This window comes from Carettochelys insculpta, chromosome 20 (assembly GCF_033958435.1).
Source record: "Carettochelys insculpta isolate YL-2023 chromosome 20, ASM3395843v1, whole genome shotgun sequence".
NCBI classification, from domain to species: Eukaryota; Metazoa; Chordata; order Testudines; family Carettochelyidae; genus Carettochelys; species Carettochelys insculpta.
Genome location: NC_134156.1, coordinates 18,033,593 through 18,056,838, shown reverse-complemented (window position 1 = coordinate 18,056,838; position 23,246 = coordinate 18,033,593). Strand labels below are relative to the sequence as shown.

Here is a 23,246-nt window from a genome sequence, read left to right as displayed (position 1 = left end):
CTGATCTTACCACAGCTACTCTGGTGGCTGACCTATATAACTTTGTTCTCACTGACAATTATTTCCAGTTTGGGGACAACTTTATACCTCCAGATTAGTGGTCCCACAGTATGCTAACATTTTTTATGGCCGACTTAGAACAACGATTCCTTAGCTTTCGCCCCGTGTTACCTCTCCTTTACTTACACGACATTGATGTCATCTTTATCATTTGGATCCACAGTAAAGAGACTCTGAAAGAATTCTACAGAGATTTTAACAACCTGCACCCCACCATATGAGGTTCCACAGGATATGCGCGACGCTAACATTGTAACGTTGTATAAGAACAAAAGAGACAGAAGCGACTGCAACAGCTACTGTGGAATCTCCCTCCTAAGCGTCACTGGTAAACTGTTTGCTCGCATCATCCTTGGCAGACTCCAGAAGATTGCTGAGAGGGTGTACCCCGAATCACAGTGTGGATTCCGTGCAGAGAGGTCTACCATTGACATGGTCTTCTCTCTAAGGCAGCTGCAGGAGAAGTGCAGGGAGCAGAGAAAGCCACTCTACATAGCCTTCATTGACCTGACCAAGGCCTTTGACTTGGTCAGCAGAGGTGGTCTGTTCAAACTGCTCCACAAGATAGGTTGTCCTCCACGGTTACTCAAGATGATCCAGTCGTTCCATGAAGACATGAGAGGAACCATCCAATATGACGGCGCATTATTGGATGCTGTCAGAATCAGGAGCGGCGTCAAACAAGGATGCGTGCTTGCTCCGACACTGTTTGGGATCTTCTTCGCACTCCTCCTGAAGCATGCCTTTGGATCTTCAACAGAGGGCATCTTTTTGCACACAAGATCTGATGGGAAACTGTTTAACCTTGCAAGGCTGAAAGCTAAGTCTAAGGTGCGAGAAGTCCTCATCAGAGACATGCTGTTCGCAGACGATGCTGCTGTAGTGTCTCACGCAGAAGACCAGCTTCAAAAACTGCTGGATCAGTTCTCCAAAGCGTGCAAGGACTTTGGGCTTACCATCAGCCTAAAGAAGACAAACGTACTAGGTCAGGATGTTGCTGAATCCCCATCAATCAGCATTGACAACTATACGTTAGAGGTCGTCCACGAGTTCGTTTACCTCGGGTCCACCATCACTGACACCCTGTCGTTGGACACTGAGCTAAACAGGAGGATCGGAAAAGCGGCCACAACTCTGTCCAGACTCGGCAAGAGAGTGTGGAATAACAACAAGCTGTACACTCACACCAAAATGCAAGTCTACAGAGCCTGCGTCCTCAGCACCCTCCTTTATGGCAGCAAGACTTGGACCCTGTACGCCCTCCAGGAAACGAGGCTGAACGTCTTCCACTTGCGCTGCCTCAGGCGCATCCTTGGAATATCATGGAAGGACAGAGTGACCAACACCGCCGTCCTCGAGCAAGCTGGAATCCCAACTATGCACACCCTCCTCAGGCAGCGTCGACTCCGCTGGCTTGGCCACGTCCACAGGATGAGTGATGGAAGGATTCCAAAAGACATCCTGTATGGTGATCTAGCCTCTGGCAAAAGACCTCCCGGATGCCCCCAGTTGCGCTACAAAGATGTCTGCAAGAGAGACCTCAGAGAGGTAGACTTTGAGCTGGACAACTGGGAAGAACTAGCAGACGACCACAGCAGATGGAGGCAGGGGTTACACAAGGGCCTTCAGAAGGGGGAGATGAAGATCAGACAGCTAGCAGAGGAGAAGCGAGTGCACAGAAAGCACAATAAGGACTTGCCAGACACCCACTACATCTGCAAGAGATGCAGCAAGGACTGTCACTCTCGTTTGGGTCTTCGTAGTCACAATAGACGCTGTAAATGAAGTCCTCAATTGAAACTTTAAAGGGCGCGATCCATAGTCTATGCAGACTGAAGGATGCCTACTACTGCACCCCACCATCAATCTCAGCCTTGAATATTCCACATGAGAAATACATTTCCTGGATACCATAGTACAAATCACCGATGGCCACATCAATGCCACTTTCTGTCGGAAACCCACTCATGACTACACTTACCTACATGCCTCCAGCTTACATCCAGCACACACCACATGATCCATCATTTATAGTCAAGCCTTTAGAATCAATTACATCTGCTCTGACCGTACTGACAGAGACTGAAAACTTCAAGACCTCTACCAAACATTTATAAAACTGACAGAGCCAGATGAATACCCAGAAACCAACTACTTGAAGATAGGCCTAAGAAGATCAATAACAGAACTTCTTCTTCGAGTGGTCCCCGTGGGTGCTCCCCAATAGGTGTCGGGCTCGCCCGGCGCCGCAGGTCGGAATTCTTCTAGCAGTTTCTATTGGATCGCGCATGCGCCAACATGCGCCGCTCCCTTGCGCGCCCTCGGTCATGTGCGTGATCCTGTCCCCGCCAGTTCCTTCTCAACCGCCATCAGCTGCAGACGGAATCCGCTCCGGCTAAAGCCTGAGACAGATAAGATAGTTGTTTTTATGTGTTAGTTCGTTGTCTGTCACTATTATACCAAAAAAAAAAAAAGAAGAGTATATTAAATAGCAGAGAGAAGAGGAATGAAGGAGAGAGGGGTGGACAATAGGCTGTTAAGCTGTCCGCTGCCTTGAAGGCCGTGAATGTTATTTTGGGTCAGAAAGTACTGATTAGTGGCTAAGTACCCTATTAACAGTAAAGATGCACCGCGATGGCTTTCTTGGTGTTTAAGAAGTGCGAGTCATGCCGCGAGGCTATGCCAGCCTCAGATGGGCATAGTGAATGCATTCGTTGCCTGGGGGAGTCTCGTGTTACCCAGAAGTGTTCCCACTGCACTAAGCTTACAGCCAGGGCCAGGAAGGACAGAGAAATGAGGCTCAAAATGATCTTGTTTGATAAGACCCTCCAGCTTGAGCCGCCGGAGAAGCCTCACACAGAAGGGTCCTCTGGGTCGCATAAAAGGAAGGCAGCCTCTTTGACCCCCTCTGTGCAGAAGAGGAGGAAACTCTCCCCGGCTCGATCCTTGCCGGCGGTCCCAGCGAGCAGGAAGGGCGGAACGCAGAGCCCCCAGCTGCGAGCTGATGAAAGCGGCAGCGCCGCAGCGCATGTGGCCGAGGCCAGGCCTCCGACTATACAGTAGGCGGCACGGAAGGCGCCACGAGCGCCAGCGCGGCAAGTGCTGGAATCGGCGGCGCCGCCGCAAGCGACACTAGCTCTCATGGCGCCGATGGCGCAGGGGCACCCAGCATGGGGCCTACCGGCGCCGGAGGAAGCTACCTGCACGGCACCATTGTTGACGGTGCCGAGCGCGGCGCCGACAACGGGGCTGAGATCCCCGGCACGGGAGGGGGCGGCGCCCACCCTGCAGGGGAGGGGCAAGGCTAGAGCTGAAACCCGGCACCTTAGTCCATCTCCAGGCGGGGCTACGATGCCCTTATCACCCAGCCCCCCTCCCGAGATGTACACGCCGCACCGCCGGGCGGCAACTCCACCGGCTTATTTCGGGCCTCCCTCTCCATTCCTCCAACCAATTTCGCCGTGGCTCAGGCCACCTTCACCATTTTTGGGCATGGATCCCCTTGAGTACTATCACAAACCAGCTTCACCACTATCAATGTCATCACGGAGATCCCGTTCTCCCAGACATCATGGGTACACTCCCCGATCGTGGTCCAGGTCTCCATCACCGGGCCCTTGCCCGTGTTGCTATGGTCGTCCTCTTCATGCTGAACACAGACACTGCAGGTCTAGATCCAGGGGCAGGTCCTCTCCTACTACTCGTCAATACTCCCGTGTACACTCTCGCTCTGGGACGGGAACGCAGTTGTCCCAGGGGGAATTAGGTCCAGAGTCCCGAGACTTCTCTTCACAGCCCACCAGGGAGCAAGTATACCACCAAACTCGGGAGCCAGAGGATTTGGGGGAGGCTTACCCTAGTGGTTCCTCCTCATCCTCCCCAGATGAGGCCATTGCCCCCGGGGATGTCTCCCCTCCGGATGACCTTAAACAATTCCAGGAGCTGTTCGAAAGAGTAGCATTCACACAGGACATTCAAATAGCAGAGGTGCAGGAGAAGCACCATAAACTCCTGAAAAATTTGGGACCCCCCGGCTTCATCTAAAATCGCTATCCCGCTGGACGAAGCCATTATGGACTCAGCCACTAACATATGGCAGACTCCGGCCTCTATTCTGCCTACGAACCAGAGAGTAGACAAGAAGTACTTCGTCCCAGCCAAGGGCATGGAGTTCTTGTTTAGCCACCCACAACCCAATTCTTTGGTGGTCGAATCATCCCAGCAGAGGTCGAAGACGTCTCAGTACAAATCAGTGGGGTCAGATAAAGATGCTAAGAAATTAGAGCTGTTCGGCCGGAAGGTCGACTCCTCCTCTACCCTATTATTGAGAGTGGCAAATTACGCGGCACATCTATCAAACCGTAACTTTGACAATTACTCTAGACTCACTCCTCTCATGGATTCACTTCCGGAGGACAAGAAGCCAGTGTTAAAGGCGATTGTCCAAGAGGGCTACGCGGCATCGCGGATGGGAGTCCAGATTGCCCTGGACGTGGCGGACACAGCGGCACATTCAACAGCCACAGCAGTGGTAATGCGTAGGGAATCCTGACTCCAGACGTCCGGTATCCCCAGAGACCTACAGGCGAAGATCGTGGATCTTCCTTTTGACAAGCAAAAGCTGTTTGCAGACTCAACCGACTCAGTCCTCCACTCCAGTAAAGACTCGAAGGCCACACTTAAGACTTTGGGTATTTATACTCCCCCATACAAGAAAAAGAAATTCTATCCTCAGCAAAGATGCTACGCTTACCAACCACAGCGCGCACAGTATCAGCGAGGCTATGACCAAGGGCGCCATCAACAGCAGCAGCAGTACAGGGCCCCCAGGCGACGTTCTCAACAAAGCCGTACACCCTCGGGGCAAGCCCAGAAACAGCAAGTTTGACGGGTATGTTGAGGACTGCACTATCAACACCATCGCTCAATGCCATTTTCATCTCATGTTCCGCCATCGCCTCAAACCGTTCCTCTCCCAATGGCAAAAGATCACAACAGACAAATGGGTGCTAGAAATTATAGACACGGGTTACACGATCCCCTTCCAGTCACTTCCACCGACGAAACCTCCCACCCGGCCTCATCTCAGGGATGCTGCCCACAAGGCGAGGCTGAAGCAGGACGTAGATCACCTCATGTTCATAGGGGTGGTGGAAGGAGTGCCGGAACAATTCCAAAGGAAAGGTTTTTACTCATGCTACTTCCTAACAGAGAAGAAAACAGGAGGCTGGAGGCCGATTTTAGATCTACGGGGCCTCAACCGTTACTTGCGCAAGCAGCACTTTCGGATGATTACAGTTGCCTCCATACTTACGGCACTGGACGATGGAGACTGGTTTGCAGCCCTCGACTTACAAGATGCTTACTTTCATGTAACAATCCACCCGGCACACAGACGCTTCCTCCACTTCATGGTCAGCGGGGAACATTTCCAGTACAGGGTTCTTCCGTTCGGCCTGTCCTCGGCACCCACAGTCTTTACCAAAACCCTGGCAGTGGTATCAGCCTACCTGCACAGACAGGGGTGTTTTATTTTTCCATATCTGGACGACTGCCTACTGAAAGGGGCCTCAAAGTCAGAGGTCCTATGCATGATACGCATCACCGCGAACACGTTTACTTCGCTGGGCCTAGTTATCAACCTCGCAAAGTCCAAGACCGAACCCATGCAAGATATAGAGTTCATAGGGGCGCGCATAAACTCTATCGCATCAAGAGTATACCTGCACGACGCCCACTTCCGCGCTATCAGCTCCCTGGTGCAAGTCATGACGTACAGCCCCACGGTGCTGGTCCTAACGTGCCTGCAACTGTTGGGGCACATGGCGGCAGCGACATTCGTGGTACAGAATGCCAGGTTACACATGTGAAGCCTGCAACATTGGCTGGTGAGTGTTTGCAAACCGGCATCCCACACTGTCCACAGGGTAGTGTTGCCCACGATGGAGGTGCGCAGATCGCTAGCGTGGTGGGAAAATCCCAAGAACCTGCTAGTGGGGGTGCCCTTCCACCAACCACAAATTTCTATTTTTCTTACAACCGATGCCTCCCACATAGGATGGGGAGCACACATTGGCAGCAAGGTGACGCAAGGGCTATGATCCCCTGCGGAACAGACACTGCACATAAACATACTGGAGGTCAGGGCAGTGTTCAATGCGTGCAGACATTTTCGGGAATACCTGCACGGCAAAGTAGTCGGGATCAATACCGACAATACCTCCACTATGTTCTACATCAATCGACAAGGAGGGGCACGATCCCATGCGTTATGCGCGGAAGCAGTCCAATTGTGGAACTGGTGCATCGCCAACAACATAATGTTGAAAGCCTCGTACTTGCCGGGCGCCCACAACGTGAAGGCAGATCAGCTGAGCAGGCGCTTTGCAGTCATGCACGAATGGCAGATCCGCTCTGACCTGCTACGGCGCATATTTCGTACATGGGGGTTTCCCCAAGTCGATTTGTTTGCCACCCAGTACAACAAGGAGTGTCCCCAGTACTGCTCCAGAGCAGGAATAGGGCGGGGGTCCCTGGGGGACGCATTCATGATTTCATGGAAGGGCCCTCTACTCTACGCGTTTCCCCCCACAACGCTTATCCACGAGGTTCTGCAGAAAGCCAGAAGGGAGAGAGCTCGCATGATACTCGTAGTTCCAACTTGGGACCGGCAACAATGGTTTCCCTTGCTTCTGCGCATGTCGGATCGTCCACCACTCCCCCTACCGGTGGCGCCGGACTTACTCACTCAGGCTCAAGGGTCCGTAGTGCACCCGCACCCTCAGGGACTGCGCCTACAAGCATGGTTAATCCATGGCTCAGTGCCTTAGAGAGCACGTGTACAGAGGGAGTAAGACAAGTCTTGGAGTGTAGCCGAAGGACCTCCACCAGGAGGACTTACGAACAAAAATGGACACGCTTTACAGCCTGGTGTTCCGCCATACAGTTAGCTCCCCTTGACATTCCTATAACTGTAATACTAGAATACCTATTGGACCTCAAACGAGACAGGCTTTCTCTATCCTTGCTAAAGGTCCACCTCGCTGCTATATCAGCTTTTCGGCATAAAGAGGAAGGGCCCACCGTATTCGCCCACCCTATCGTCACAAGGTTCTTGAACGGGCTGGTAAACCTGTACCCCCCTTGAAAACCGCTACCGCCGTCGTGGAGTTTAGACTTGGTGCTCAGCGTGCTATCGGGACCACCCTTCGAACCATTAGCCACGGTACCCCTCCGACTCCTTACTATGAAAACAACCTTCCTCCTTGCGATTACGTCAGCCCGCAGGGTGAGTGAGCTCGCAGCAGTGATGGCAACGCCGCCCTGCACAGTATTCTCAAAGGAGGCAGTAATCTTACGGTTACACCCAGCCTTTGTTCCAAAATTTTCCTCGGAGTTCCATCTTAACGAGCCAATAGTTTTACCCTCGTTTTACCCAAAGCCTCACAGCTCCAGCAAGGAGGCGCGCCCACATCTCCTAGATGTGAGAAGGGTGTTGGCCTTTTACATAGACAGAACTAAGTCCTTCCGGAAAACGGACAGGCTTCTGGTGTCTCTCGCTCCCAGGTCAAAAGGGGAAGGCCTCTCTTCCCAGAGAATTTCAAAGCACATTGTGTCCTGTATAAAAATGTGCTATGAGCTTCGAAAGACCCCTTTGCTGGCCCCGCCTAGGGCTCACTCCACCAGGGCGGTGGCGGCATCAACAGCCTTTTTCAAGGGAATCCCGTTAAAAGACATCTGTAGAGCGGCGACCTGGTTATCCTACAACACCTTCGCCAAACATTCCGCCCTTCATCGGGTGTTCGATGAGGATACCCGTCTGTCGACAGCAATCCTCTCGGGGGCAAGCTGCACATGAATCGATTACCCACCTCCTTACTTGGGTTACTGCTGGGTAGTAACCTATTGTGGAGCACCCACGGGGACCACTCAAAGAAGAAAGAGAAGTTACTCACCTGTAGTAACAATGGATCTTCGAGATGTGTCCCCGTGGGTACTCCACCACCCGCCCATCCTCCCTGCTTCGGATCTCTGTCTGGTGTTTTTCAGGAGCATCCGAGGCGGTTGGTCAAGGAATTGGCGGGGACAGGATCGTGCACATGACCGAGGGCGCGCAAGGGCGCGCGTCGGCACATGCGCGATCCAATAGAAACTGCTAGAAGAATTCCGATCTGCGGCACCGGGCGAGCCCGCCACCTATTGTGGAGCACCCACGGGGACACATCTCGAAGAAACATCATTACTACAGGTGAGTAACTTCTCTACCACTTGTCATCACCTATAGCCCCCAGCTCAAATCCATGCAACACATCATAAAAAACCTACGACCTATTCTAGATCATGATGCTACACTCTGGAAAGCCCTGGGTGACAGGCCTGTCCTCTCCTCCTAACCTAAGAAAGATTCTCATTAGCAATCACAGGTTACACCACAATAATACTAATCCTGGAACTTTTCCTTGCAACAAGCTCCGCTGCCAACTTTGCCCACTTATTTATTCTGGGATACCATCACTGGATCTAACCACGTTGGTTACAAGATCAAGGGCACATTCTGGTGTACTTCGACCAATGTTATATATACCATTGTGTGCCAACAATGCCCCTCTACAATGTACGTTGGACAATGTGGGCAAACTCTTCACCAAAGAATGAATGGACACAGAGCAGACATCAGAAATCTCAGTACACCTAAGCCAGTCACTGAACACTTCAGTGAATCTGGCCATTGTGTTAAAGACCTGAGAATTTGTGTCTTATAACAAAGAGACTTTAAAAACAGATTACATAGAGAAAGTTGTGAATTGGAGTTCGTATTCAAATATGACACATTAACACTTGGTATGAACAGAGACAAAATTACATCACACATTACAAGGACTGCTTCCTTTGATGCCCATCATTGCCTCAGGCAAGGCACTTAATATCCCCCTCCCCTCCTTCAGTCCTATGTACTTGATTTGTCAGTTTTTATTGCAATTTTTTTGGACCTCTGTGCTTAAAGATGTCACTCTGTACTGGTGATGCGATTCATCTGATGAAGTGGGTCTGTCCCAAGAAAGCTCATCACTGAATAAATCATTTTGTTAGTCTTTTAAAGCGCTGCATTTCTGCTGTTTTTGTTTTGGCTGAATACAGACGAACACGGCTACCTCTCTGTTACTAGTCAACATGCAGAGTTGAACTAGAATACTTCAAGGTGGTGGGTGAGAAGGGGTATTTTAGCATTCCTCACAGAAAAGCTACGGAGTTTTTTAAAAACACAGTATTCATTCATCCTAACTAAATTAACTTACAAATGCCACTTGTACTTGTCTGACTTTAATAGTGATTATCTGAGATCACTTAATCGTTTACTTAACATTCTTGTTAAAGAGCTTTTCTTGCATCTAATGGTTGTATTTTTGAAACAGTCAAAAATGGCTTTTGGTTTAAGCATAAATCCGGATGGAAAATGTAACTACTCTGAAATATAATTTTGTTTTGTGTGAACTTTTTAACTATGATTTGAGTTCTTTAAATGACTAGCATTATTGTTAAAGCTATTTATTATCAAAACTGGTGCAACTTCTGTTGGCAAATACGATGGCAGCTTTTGTTATTGTTTTAAGCCTGTATTAAGTTACTTTGTAAAAATGAAAATTATGTAATAACTACTTTTCCAATGCATGTGTAGTTGAGTGTGTATATTTCCATTTTCTTTGGAAGACTTGTACTTTGGGAGTAGAGATTCCAGCTGAACAGATTAAGTTTCTGAAACAATACATTTTCTCAGACTTCATGGAATTGTTCTGTTACATTTACACTTGTTTGGCTCAGAGACCAAATGCTGAGGTATTTTTCATTTTATATTTGTTTTTGCAGGGATCTTAGCAACATCAATTGTGAAGAACTTGGTCCACTGCCTCCTGGATGGGAGATCCGTAATACAGCAACAGGCAGAGTTTATTTTGTCGACCATAACAACAGAACGACACAGTTTACAGATCCACGGCTATCTGCTAATTTGCACTTAGTTTTAAAGTAAGTTTGAGAAGAGTCCAGCACATATTTAATTTAATATTGGAATAAGGAGGTGACTCTCATGGAAGTGCTTAATATAAGATTGGGTGCATTCTGTCCTTTTATGTAAACTTTCTGTAGCAGTATTTGCCTTTTCATTAACATGCTTCAGACGTGTATATAACAGTGTATTTGAGAGAGCTTTGATTACTGTATAAATATTTTAATCTCTACCACCCTTCAACAGGGGCGTGGCCACTGTGATGTCATGGGGGGGCAGGTGCCATCCCATGGAAGAGATCTGCCACCCCAGGTGAGATATTGTATAGCAGTGGCATTTATCCAGGGACAGTAGAAGCAGTGACTTGCTTTATCTTTTTGAATTGTCTTCAGATCTTAATGTTTTAATCTGTGGGGTAACAAACTGATTTTAAAAATTAGATTAGATATTTTGTTTGTCATAGATTGTAAAATTGATGTATTGGGCCAGGGAGCGAGTAGCAAGGTATCCTTCTGCAGTTTGTCAACCTCTATGTCCATCCTCATGTCTCTAATAAAACCAATTACAGAAACATTCTGAACACAAGAACTGACGGTGCCAACAGCAGCTATGGGTCCGGGGGCGCTGTTGGAGGGGGCCTGACTCCCTGTATCCAGAAGAGGCGATGCCAAAAGTGGAAGGGGCAGGACTTAACGACAGTCAGCCCTGTGCCCCCTCCATGCTCCTTCAGAGCTGCATGCAGAGCAGTGGCACAGTGCTCTGTGACATTTCCAAGGGGCCTGGAGCTCCGGCTGCCACTGCTGCTACTTCAGCAGCAACAGTGGCTGAAAGTCCAGGACGCTTTGAAATGCTGGGCTTAAGGGCAACTGCCTGCCTCCCTCCCTCCCCCGCCCCCATTGATGGGCCTGCAAAGAACAATTCATTGGAAACAAAGCTACTGCTAAACACAGAGAAAAACAGTAAGGGTATTTATGATGCACACTAGGGAACATGTCCCAGCATTTAGAATATTAAGCAACACCTAAATCCGGGTATTTTCAGACAGTGACTTTATTATTATTATTATTATTATTATTAAACAAACATTAAGGAATTCTGCATCTCACTATCATTCCTGATGTACACATTTCACATTAAACACACTTCTATATAGCTAAATATGGAAACCAACAAGAATACAAATGTTTGTATCATCTAGACACAACTGTCAGCTTGTCCAGACACAGCTGGAATTTTGATTCTTTTGTTTCTCCCATTAACACCTTTCTAAGACTGTTGTGTTGGGAAACACCTGCATGCCATTAACTGGGTGTCGAATGGAAGAAACAATGAAGGGTTGAATAGGGAGAAAGCCATATGCAGTCAGTGTCGGGAGGTGTTGGGGAGGGATGACCATAGGTTTTCTTGAAGGGAGTTAGCATATGTTTATGCTAAAGTTGCCACAGTAGCTCACTTGCAGTATTGTTGCTACGGTGCTATAGTGCTTCAGTGTAGCCACTACCTTGCTGACAGAAGAGGCTCATCTGTTGCCACAGGTAATTCACCTCTCCAAGAGGCACTAGTTAGGTAAATAGAAGAATTCTTCCTGTGAACTGCTATGGTCAACATAGGGGATTAGGTCACTATACACCCTCAGAGACATAGCTATGCCAGTAGAAGTTCTCAGTATGCCAGTCATTGGGAAAGCAAGCTGAGAAGCACATGTCTGGAACCAGCAAATAGAAGAATCAAATTAGGTTCTGAAAACATCCAGAAAAGCTTCCTGTGTAACTTGTGCCATCATCTAAAAGTTGGCTAGGTTGTTTGGGAAAGTGGCTTTTGTCCAGACAGTCCACACCTGGAATCTAATGTATTGAGAGAGAATTCTTCTGAATGTGAGAGAACATATATTTTAAATGTTTTTGAGGGCCATATTTTTGAATGTTATGGGCACTGTATGAAAGTCTTTATAGTCCAGGTTGATGGATTCTTTTTATGAACATGTAACATTTTTTCTTCTTCGAGTGGTCCCTGTGGGTGCTCCACATTAGGTGTCGGGCTCGCCCCGGTGCCGCAGATCGGAAATTTCCAGCAGTATCCGTTGGGTCGCGCATGTGCCGATGCGCGTCGGTCCTTCGCGCGCTTACGGTCACGTGCACGATCCGTTCCCCGCCAGTTCCTTCTCAACCGCCAACGGCTACAGACGGAATCCACTCCGGCTCCAACGCCTGTGATAGATAAACTCTGTTTTACTTGTTGTTAATAGTTGTTGCTTAGTTATTATAGTAGTTTATGTTAGAGTGTATATAGTTTAAAAAGGAAAGAGAGCAAGAAAAAGGATGGAGGTGGCTGCCTCAGGCGGGTCCGCTATCTGAAGGCCTCGAAAGTTATCTGTTAACTGTTATCTGCTGCCGGACTGATTAACTGCTAAGTGCCCTGTTAGCACTTAAAGACTTTAAAGCTCAAACAATGTCCTCACTGGGTTTTAAGAAATGTGAATCATGCCCGGAGGCCATGCCTGCCTCAGATGGACATAGTAAATGTATTTGGTGCCTCGGGGAAGCCCACGTCCCCCAGAAATGCCCTCATTGCTCTAAGCTTACAGCTAGAGTGCGAAAGGACAGGGAAATGAGGCTAAAAATGTTTCTGTTCGACAAGGCCCTCCAGCCTGGGACATTGGAGAAGCCTCATAAGGAGGGCTCTTTGGGCTCGCACAAGAGGAAGGCGGCTTCTCTGACCTCCTCTGTGCAGAAGAAGAAAAACCTTTCACCAGCTTAATCCCTGCCAGTTACCTCTACGAGTGGGATGAGCGGAGCACAGGGCCCGGGCCCACTGGCCTCTCATAGTGGGAAGGCCGCGGCACATGTGCCCGTGCAAGGGCCTCCAGCTGTTAAGGAGGCGGCACCGAGGGCTCTGCAGGTGCCGGGAATGTCGGCACTGGCTTCCACGGCACCAAGTCTTGCGGCACCGATGGCACCGGAGCAAGGGCACCCAGCACGGGGCCCAATGGTGCCGGAGGAGACTATCCGAGTGGCACCGAGGACAGCGGCACCAAGGGCAACGGAACTGAGCGCGGCACCGACTACGGTGCCAAGCCCCCTGGCACCGATGGGAACACCTGCGGTGCCTGAATGGGGGAAAGCGAAGGCCAAGACTGGGCACCGCAGCCCTTCCCCGGAGATCATTGCGCTGCCATTTTCACTTCGCTCTCCCCCAGAGATTCATCAGGCAGCAACTCCCACACCCTGCTGCAGACTTCCATCTCCATTCCTTCAGCCACCATCCCCCGGGCTTGGACATTGTTCACCAACCTCCAGCAGGGATCCCTATGCATACTATCACAGAGGATCTCCACCTTTGTCAGTGTCATCTCGACGGTCACATCCTTCTACACATCACGTCTACACTTTCAGGTCGTGGTCCAGGTCCCCATCACCGGGCCCTTGCCCTTGTTGTTATGGCCGCCCTTACCACATGGGACATCGGCACAGGGGATCTGGGTCCCGGGGTAGATCCCCGTCAATGCCTCGTCGACATCACAGCACACAGTCTCACCCTGGGGGAACATCACAAATTTCCCAGTCAGAGAGTGGTTTAAAGGACCTGGAACCCCATCTGGAAACCTTAAAACAACAAACATGTGAACAGAGTCAGGAACCTGAGGACTTAGAGGAAATGTATCATAGCGATGCCTCCTCGTCCTCCCCAGATGAAGCAGTTGTTCCTGGAGATATCTCTACCCCAGATGACCTAAAACAGTTTCAAGAGTTGTTCAAAAGGGTGGCTCAATCGCAAGACATTCAAGTGGCAGAGGTGCAGGAGAAACGCCATAAGCTCCTCAAAAATCTCAGACCCCCGGCTTCATCCAAGATCACCATCCCATTGGATGAAGCGATTATGGAGTCAGCCACCAACATATGGCAGACTCCGGCTTCCATCCCTCCTACAAACAAGAGGGCGGATAAGAAGTATTTTGTCCCTGCCAAGGGCATGGAATTTCTGTTCAGTCACCCACAGCCAAATTCACTAGTGGTTGAATCCTCGCAACACAGAGCCAAAACATCCCAATATAGGTCGGGGATCAGACAAGGACACAAAGAAGTTAGACCTACTCGGCAGAAAGGTTTACTCATCATCTACCTTACTGCTGTGAATGGCGAATTATGCAGCTCACTTGTCGAACCACAATTTCGACAGTTATTCGAGACTCACCTCCCTCATGGATTTCCTTCCAGAGGACAAAAAGCCGGTCCTCAAAGTGATCGTCCAGGAGGGCTACGCAGCTTCACAAGCAGGAGTTCAGATTGCCTTAGACATAGCGGACACAGCGGCTCATTCCACAGCCACTGCGGTAGTAATGCGTAGGGAATCGTGGCTCCAGACGTCCGGGATTCCCAGGGATCTGCAAGTAAAAATTGCAGATCTTCCTTTTGATAGGCAGAAGTTATTTGCGGACTCAACTGACTTGGTCCTACACTCCAGCAAGGACTCGAGAGCTACACTTAGGACCCTGGGTATATACACCCCCCCGTACAGGAGGAAGTTTTACCCTCAACAAAGGCATTACGCTTATCAACCACAGCGTACTCAATATCAGCGGGGGTATGACTGGGGCGCCAACAACAGCCACAGCAGTACAGGGCCCCTAGACATCGGCCCCAGCAGGGCTGCACCCCCTCCGGACAAACCATAAGACAGCAGGTTTGACGGGTACGTCGGGGACTGCAAAACCAAGACTGTTTCTCGGTGCCAATCTCAACACGTTTCACCATCGGCTCAAACCGTTCTACTCTCAATGGCAGAGCATCACCACAGACAGATGGGTATTGGAGATTATAGCCACGGGGTACACAATCCCTTTTCAATCATTGCCACCTCCGAACCCTCCCACCAGGCCCTTTTTCAAGGATCCCTCTCACCACACAAAGTTAAAACAGGAAGTGGACCACCTCTTGTTCATAGGGGCAGTGGAGAGAGTACCGGAGCAATTCCAGGGGAAAGGCTTCTACTCCTGGTACTTCCTGACAGAGGAGAAGACAGGAGGTTGGAGACCAATCCTGGATTTACGGGCTCTCAATTGGTATTTGCGCAAGCAGCGTTTCAAAATGACTACAATTGCTTCCATAAGCACGGCACTGGACGATGGAGACTGGTTTGTAGCCCTTGACTTACAGGACGTGTATTTTCATATAGCAATTCATCCGGCGCACAGACGTTTCCTCTGATTCACAGTAGGCAGAGAACATTTCCAGTACAGAGTTCTCCCATTCGGTCTCTCTTCAGCACCCAGAGTTTTTACCAAAACCCTGGCGGTAGTATCAGCATATCTACACAGACAAAGCGTCTTCATTTTTCCATACCTAGACGACTGCCTGCTGAAAGGAACCTCCAAAGCGGAGGTCTTATGAATGATACACATCACCACAAACACATTTGCCTCACTGGGTCTCATCATCAACCTCTCGAAGTCAAAGATCGAGCCCACGCAAAATATAGAATTTATAGGGGCGCGAATAGACTCTGCTACATCAAGAGTAGTATGAAACTGCCCGATGCCCGTTTTCGCGCCATCAAGTCCCTGGTACAAGTAATAACGTACAGCCCCGCTGTCCCAATCCTAACATGTCTACAGCTGTTGGGGCACATGGTGACCACCACGTTTGTGGTACAAAACGCCAGACTGCACATGCGAGGCCTGCAGCATTGGTTGGCGAGCGTTTACAAACCAATAGCCCATACCGTTCACAGGATAGTATCACCCACAATGGAGGTGAGAAGGTCACTGGCATGGTGGGCAGACCCCAAGAACCTACTAGTAGGGGTGCCTTTCCGCCAACCGCAAATTACCATTTTTCTCGAAACAGATGCATCCCATATGGGATGGGGAGCGCACATTGGCAACGAAGTCACTCAAGGATTATGGTCCCCTGTGGAGAAGGCACTGCATATAAACATACTGGAGCTCAGAGCAGTGTTCAATGCGTGCAGGTCTTTTTGAAATTACCTGCATGGCAAAGTAGTCAGGATAAATACCGACAACACCTCCACCATGTTTTATATAAACCGACAAGGAGGGGCCAGATCTCGTGCACTCTGTGCGGAGGCTGTCTGGTTGTGGAACTGGTGCATTGCCAACAATATAGCCCTAAGAGCCTCATATTTACTGGGTGTCCACAACGTAAAGGCGGACCAACTCAGCAGACGCTTTGCGCTCACGCACGATTGGCAGATCTGTTCTGACCTGCTCCGATGAGTGTTTCACAAATGGGGGTTACCCCAAATCGATTTGTTTGCCACTCACAACAATAAGAAATGTCCCCAATACTGCTCCAGAGCAGGCATAGGGCAGGGATCCATGGGGGACGCCTTCATGATTCCATGGAAGGGTCCTCTACTCTATGCGTTCCCTCCCACAACACTCATACACAAGGTTTTGGAGAAAGCCAAAAGGGAGCGAGCACACATGATACTCATAGTCCCAACCTGGGACCGACAGCAATGGTTCCTGCTGCTTCTGTGCATGGCATGTCGCCGGCCGTTTCCCCTACCGGCAGTACCAGACCTTCTCACACAGGCTCGGGGGTCAATAGTGCATCCACATCCACAAGGACTCCGCCTACAGGCGTGGTTAATCCATGGCTCAGCGCCTTAGAGAGCACATGTTCGGAGGGAGCGAAGCAAGTCCTGGTGTGCAGTTGGAGGACCTCCACCAGAAAGATTTATGAGCACAAGTGGACACGTTTTATCTCCTGGTGCTCTTCCAAGCAGCTAGCTCCTCTGGACGCCCCTGTAACTGTAATTCTGGACTACTTGCTGGAGCTCAAACGAGAGGGGCTCTCTATCCTCGCTAAAGGTCCATCTCGCGGCTATATCAGCTTTTCGACACACAGAGGAAGGGCCAACCATATTCGCCCATCCTGCTATCACGCGGTTCCTAAAGGGGTTAGCAAACCTGTATCCCCCTCGGAAACCGCTACCGCCGTCATAGAGTTTGGACTTGGTCCTCTACACACTGTTGGGACCGCCCTTTGAACCATCAGCCACAGTTCCCCCCGGTTACTTACCATGAAGACAACCTTCCTTCTTGCGATTACGTCAGCCCGTCGGGTGAGCGAGCTTGCAGCAATAATGGCCACACCGCCCTGCACAGTGTTCTCAAAGGAAGCGGTAGTCTTACGATTACATCCAGCCTTCGTTCCAAAGGTTTCTTCAGAGTTCCACATTAATGAACCCATAGTATTACCCTCGTTTTATCCTAAGCCTCACAACTCCAGCAAGGAGGCACAGCTGCAATTATTAGATGTGAGAAGGGCGTTGGCCTTTTACATAGATAGGACAAAGCCTTTCCGGAAAACGGACAGACTCCTGGTGTCCCTCGCACCCAGGTTGAAAGGGGAAGGCCTATCTTCACAAAGGATTTCAAACCATATCGTATCCTGCATAAGACTGTGCTATGAGCTTCGCAAGACTCCTCTGCCAGTTCCGCCCAGGGCTCACTCCGCTAGAGCAATGGCGGCGGCGACGGCCTTCTTCAAGGGGATTGCACTCAGAGACATCTGCAGAGCGGCGACTTGGTCATCCTACGACACCTTTGCCAAGCATTATGCCATGCACTGGGTGTTTGATGAGGATACACGCCTATCGACAGCAGTCCTTTCAAGGGCAAGGTGCACATAAATCGGGTACCCACCTCCTTTTTTGGGGTCACTGCTGGGTAGTCACCTAATGTGGAGCACCCATGGGGACCGCTCGAAGAAGAAAGAGAAGTTACTCACCTGTGTAGTAACAATGGTTCTTCGAGATGTGTCCCTGTGGGTGCTCCACTACCCACCTGTTCCTCCCCACTTCGGAGCTCTGTTTCATGTTTTTCAGAGGCATCCAGAGCGGTTGATCAGGAACTGGCGGGACCGAATCGTGCACGTGACCGTAAGTGCGCGAAGGACCGACGTGCATCGACGCATGCGCAACCCGATGGAGACTGCTGGAAATATCCGATCTGCGGTGCCGGGGCGAGCCCGACGCCTACTGTGGAACACCCACGGGGACACATCTCGAAGAACCATCGTTACTACACAGGTGAGTAACTTCTCTTTTCCTGAACTCTATTTAGATTTCTTGTCTCTTTAGCTGCTAGCTGGCAATGAAAATGAATATGCCAGTGACACTTTGGGAGCCTACACACACCAACACACAGGCAAGATTAATTTTAAATCCCTGTTTTTAATTGGATATTTTAACTAAAAATTCCACAGCAACACAAATTTTGTATTTGTAGGAAGTTTAGTTCATTGGAGTGTAATTATTTTAAAAGAATATTCTGTTTAGCACAGCATCTGTTTACATCCGCTATTTGCTGTCTCACACCTATTTACAAGCTAACTATGACCTGGGGGTTCACATGACATTTTATTGTGACTTACAATAGAGCCAGCTTCACATCAGGAAAATCTAGTTTGTGTTGCAAACTTCAGAACCATTTTACACTTCTTCAAGCTGTAAGACCTACAAGAACTTGCTTCAGCTTTTCATTTGTACATCTGTCTTTCATTAGGAAGGGATTTTAAAAATTCAACCAACTGTGTCTGCAGGCTGATAAATCTTCTGTAATGTTTATTCTTTTATTGTACCAGACAGGATATGTGAAAGTGATTCTCTCTCCGCGCCCACCTTCCTGCCCTCCACCCATCTCATTTGTTCTGAAGAAAAGAGTCATTTGTCATAGGCCTGAAAGATTTTGTGAATTATCTGAAAAATATTGTATAAGAGGGATGGGTATACTATAATTCAAAAATATAGAATTCAGTTTAGATTATATTGACTTTTCCATTGAGCAGGGATGGCTTTTGTGGCTTTATATACAGCTGCATTAATTGTTTAAAATCTAAATATTGGCCCAGGATTGTCAATAGTTTTCAAAGCCGAATAAGTTAAATAAATGCATCATTGAGTATATTACTTTGGAAATGTATCTGAGCAATTTTCTGGTGATACAGACATTCTAACAAATATCAGAGAGGTAGCCATGATAGTGTGTATCTGCAAAAACAACAAGAAGTCCTGTGGCACCTGGTAGACTAATAGATTTTTTGGAGCATAATCTTTTGTGGGCAAAGACCCACTTCATCAGATGCATCTCGTTCTTACAAACATTGTAAATAACTATGACAATGAGGAAGACACAAATAGCAAAATACCAGCGCCAACAGTTCAGTAATAGTAAAAGAATGTTTTTATTACTGCAGACTATTTAGCTAACACTTCATTGCGGATTTGTGTTTGGTCTGATTCGACTTAGTTGTAATTTGATGCATAGTTCTTAAACTCACTGTTTCAATATATTACTTTTCCTTTAAGAATGAGATTAATGGGCTTTGTGTCAACAGAGCTACTATCTTTAGTACAGTATAAAGTATTACCTTGTCTGGTAGGCTTAATACAAGGGATGTTTTTACTGGCTTGCCCTTGTGGAATTAGAATGTGCAAGAAATGAAGGAATGATTTCCTTTTAGCTTTGACATCATCAAGAGTTATCCTCAAGTACATGAACTTTATATTGCTGTTAAACATGAATTTGTTGCATGTGTCTTATCACGAGTCAGAGGACAGTATTTGGTATGAGCCATGGATGCATTAGAAATACATAGCACTGATGATGTGAGATTGGATTCAGGAACTATGTGGGAACTTTGCTTCAAGGGCTGCTAGGGCTGATCTATACTAGCCTGTAGGTTGCACCTCCCTTATCTGGCATGCTCAGGACCTGATCGGGCCCGAACAAGAGAATTTGCTGGATGACAAAAGTCTATGGCTTCTCCACTCAGACAGCCCTAGGCTCTGGGGCTGCTGCAGCCCCAGGATCCAGCCTCCCTCTCTGGGACTCTGGCCCCCACCCAAGTTCCCAGGAGCTTCCACAGGGCTCCAGCCAGGTCCTGCCCACTCCCTCCTTAGTTGCCACAGGGTAGACAGGGGCTCCAGTTCCCAGCCTCCTGGCAGCCTACCGGCACCAACTGACATGGACCAGGCAAGGGCTCTGGTTCCCAGCCCTGCTGGATCTCATGCACTGGCCCTCTACTCTCTCATCTGGGAATATCCGTGGTCCTGCCAGAGCACAGATGATGTCGGGCAAGAGAATACTGGATCTGAGAGGTAAAACCTGTGTTAAGTTGGCCCAGCTGTGTTGCTTGATGGTGTGATAAATTCATGCTCCTAAGCAGTGGAATTAAACTGACGTGAGTCCCTGCATAACGTAAACAGTGAAAAAATGAATGGAAATCTTGACATAGTGACTGCCTCTTGTGGGTCTAGCTTATCTGTGCCATGGGAGAAACCTCCTCCTGGCAAATGAGTGTCCCTACTGAGGGACTACAACAGCACAGCAGCAATATTATGGCTTTTTAAATGTAGTCTTTTTAGGGGAAAAGACTAGAGAGGGAAGCAGAATGTCTTGCACTTTAAGTCTGCCAAGTACCTGGTTATAAAGCAGCACTGCAAGGTTGGTTTTCTTCCTCATTAAATCGTTTCAGGGCATTTTTAAGGATAGTGTTTTTAAAATAACTGTACCTCATTATAAATAAAACCAACAGTAGTCACTTTATGGAGATATTTTCAGAGTTTAAATTTAATTTTGCATCTTCATCTCCAATTAACTGCTCCAGGCAGTTTTTCTGCTATCTGCTTCTTGCTGTATCTTAGGCGAAGCAGTTTACAGTTTATTCTGAGAGATTTTCAATAGCAGAAGGGGGAGGAAAAATTCCAGTGTTATATGCTTCCTGGCTAGCAAATGATCAAAAAATTTCATGTCCTAGATATTGGTGGTAGCATGGAATATAATTCCATTATCTCCTCCTAAAACCTGTACAATAAAAGTGACTATGAACATTAAAACTCTTTTATTTTTGTGTTTAGTGATTTGGAATGTTCCCGAAATTGCAGCGTTTCTCAAACTGGTGGCATGGACCTACCTTGTAATTGTTAGTCTGCAGTGACCTTTCTAGTCCTGGTTTTCTTTCTTGTTTCACCCAGCTAAATTGTATTAAAAGAAAGTGTTGTGGAAGAACAGAATGGCTACTAAAAGTCTGGAGCAAGCTGGGATTTTCACTTTTCATTGCCAGCTATGAATGCTGCAGTGGTGAAAGTTTGCTGGAAATGAAATTCATCTTGGCCATTGTTCATAGGGAGCTCTTTAGCAGATCATTTTCAAAACAGTCAGAAGACTAAAATATTTTCAGGTCTAAAATTATGCACAGTTCATTTGAGTATTTTTGGTGTCTCAGGTTTGGAGATATCATTAATAACATTCAACTGAAAAAACCCACATCCTGAATTCTAACCTTCATTATACAATACTGTACATTCAGTGTAGTATCTCCTGTGTTCCACATGAGCCATTTTGCTGTAAATTGTGTCTTTTTTTTTTTTTTTTAAAACACCTTATGTGCTAGGTCAGTGTTTCCCCAGGTGATGGGTCATGATGATCCTAAACAGATTGCAGGCATGGTGAAGAGGGGGAACCCAGCTCACACTCACTCCTTCAACTGTAGCTCCTTTTTTTTGCTGGACTGGGCTTAACTATCCCCTCCAGACCTTGTGGCCTGGCATGAGCACCACTGAGGTTTGGCTTGGCTGCTCTGCTGTCATGACAGAAGGGTGATACTCTGGCACCATGCACAATGGCCAGAGTGGAGAGAGCTGGTCCCAGACCAATGGGGATGGGAGCTGACACTTTTGGGTGAATGTAAGGCAAGCTCATTCTTTATCCCACTCCTACATCCTCACAGGTCTGCCAGTCTTCATTGGGCTGGGATTAGGTAGCAGTGGTGCGGTGAAGAGCGATGATGCAAATGATCAGTGGCCCCTCAGTAGGGTGAGGAGGAAAGACCGGAAGAGGATGCTGGCCTATCATTTTGCATCCCTTCTGCTTCCCATGAATTTAGAACGTGGATGGGTTGCCAATAGAAAAAAAAAAAGACAATACAGTTTTGTGGGTCACCTTATTAAAATGTTTAGGAGCCACTGATTTAGTTAAAACAATATGTGTTGACTGTATGCAGGATGGACACTTTCACATGCCCGTAGATTTATAAAATCTCTTAGAATTAGTTGTAAAAATGTGTTTTATCTCTGCGATTTAATTACAGTGTGAACTCCCTACATTCCTGTGGCCCAGACTAGTCCAGGTACAAGGGACAAGGTCGTTGCCAATACAAACATCTTTTTGTAAGCTTATTCTTTTTCAGACAAGCCCTTTCAGACAGACTGTGGTATTTACTGTAGATTAGAGGAGTAGTGTTTGTTTGGAATATCCCTGAATTTGAAAACAGAAGAAGGTAAAACATGCAAAAGAAATATAGAAATTGTATCTAAGAAATTCAGTGTCAGCAGGTCAGTGGTCTAACTGTGTAGATAATGCTTTATTATAAAGTTCTATAACCTTTTATGTACTTTGTAGAGTAGCACTAATGGAAATAACAAACCCTAAAAGCAGCTACTTGCCAAGAAAGACAGAAGTGTATGTCTTAGGTCAGGATCCATCCACTGGATTTTCTTTTTTTCTTTTTTACCTGAAACTGGACATATTTAATATATTTACAATAATTGGGTGTACTGGAAGCTAGTTTTGTTGTAAATACTAACATTTTAAAATTACCTGAAAGGGAAGTAGGGTCATGTGACTTCAGTTTCTGAACACAGCTATGTTTTTATTTCCAGCCGTCAGAACCAACTTAAGGATCATCAGCAGCAGCAACAGCAGGTAGTGTCATTGTGCCAGCTTCCAGATGAGGCAGAATGTTTGACTGTGCCAAGGTATAAGCGAGACCTGGTACAGAAACTCAAGATTCTGAGGCAAGAATTGTCGCAGCATCAGCCCCAGGCTGGCCACTGTCGTATTGAAGTCTCCAGAGAAGAGATTTTTGAGGTAATCTGAAGATAAAGAAACTACCCATTTTTGAGTGACAGCAAAGAAACAGAGTAAAGGAGGGAACTTTTCTGAGGGGTGGTGATATATGCAGGGGTAAGGGCTGAGGGGTGTTTGGATAATTATAAATTCTTGATGGGAAGGGATTTCATATCTTCATTGGAAGAGAAAGGAGGGGCAGCTGTTTAGGATACAGAGAATATAGACTGAAAATTTAGATCCTTCTTCAAAGTATAACTTCATATAGCATTCATCTTCAGTAGTTAATTACACAGCATGTGTCCTGAA

At 47.8% G+C, this 23,246-nt stretch overlaps 1 protein-coding gene across 3 annotated transcripts in view; it reads left to right on the top strand.

Annotated features, from left to right (window-relative positions):
- Positions 1-23,246, top strand: part of SMURF2 (SMAD specific E3 ubiquitin protein ligase 2) — a 131,746-nt gene that overhangs the window by 84,308 nt on the left and 24,192 nt on the right. For 2 of the 3 annotated variants that reach the window (XM_075014559.1, XM_075014557.1), the window contains 3 exons: positions 9,925-10,083; positions 10,310-10,375; positions 22,751-22,958. In XM_075014559.1, coding sequence (XP_074870660.1) covers positions 9,925-10,083; positions 10,310-10,375; positions 22,751-22,958 — 433 coding nt within the window. The remainder of the gene's footprint in view (positions 1-9,924; positions 10,084-10,309; positions 10,376-22,750; positions 22,959-23,246) is intronic. The other variant, XM_075014558.1, reaches the window with a different exon arrangement.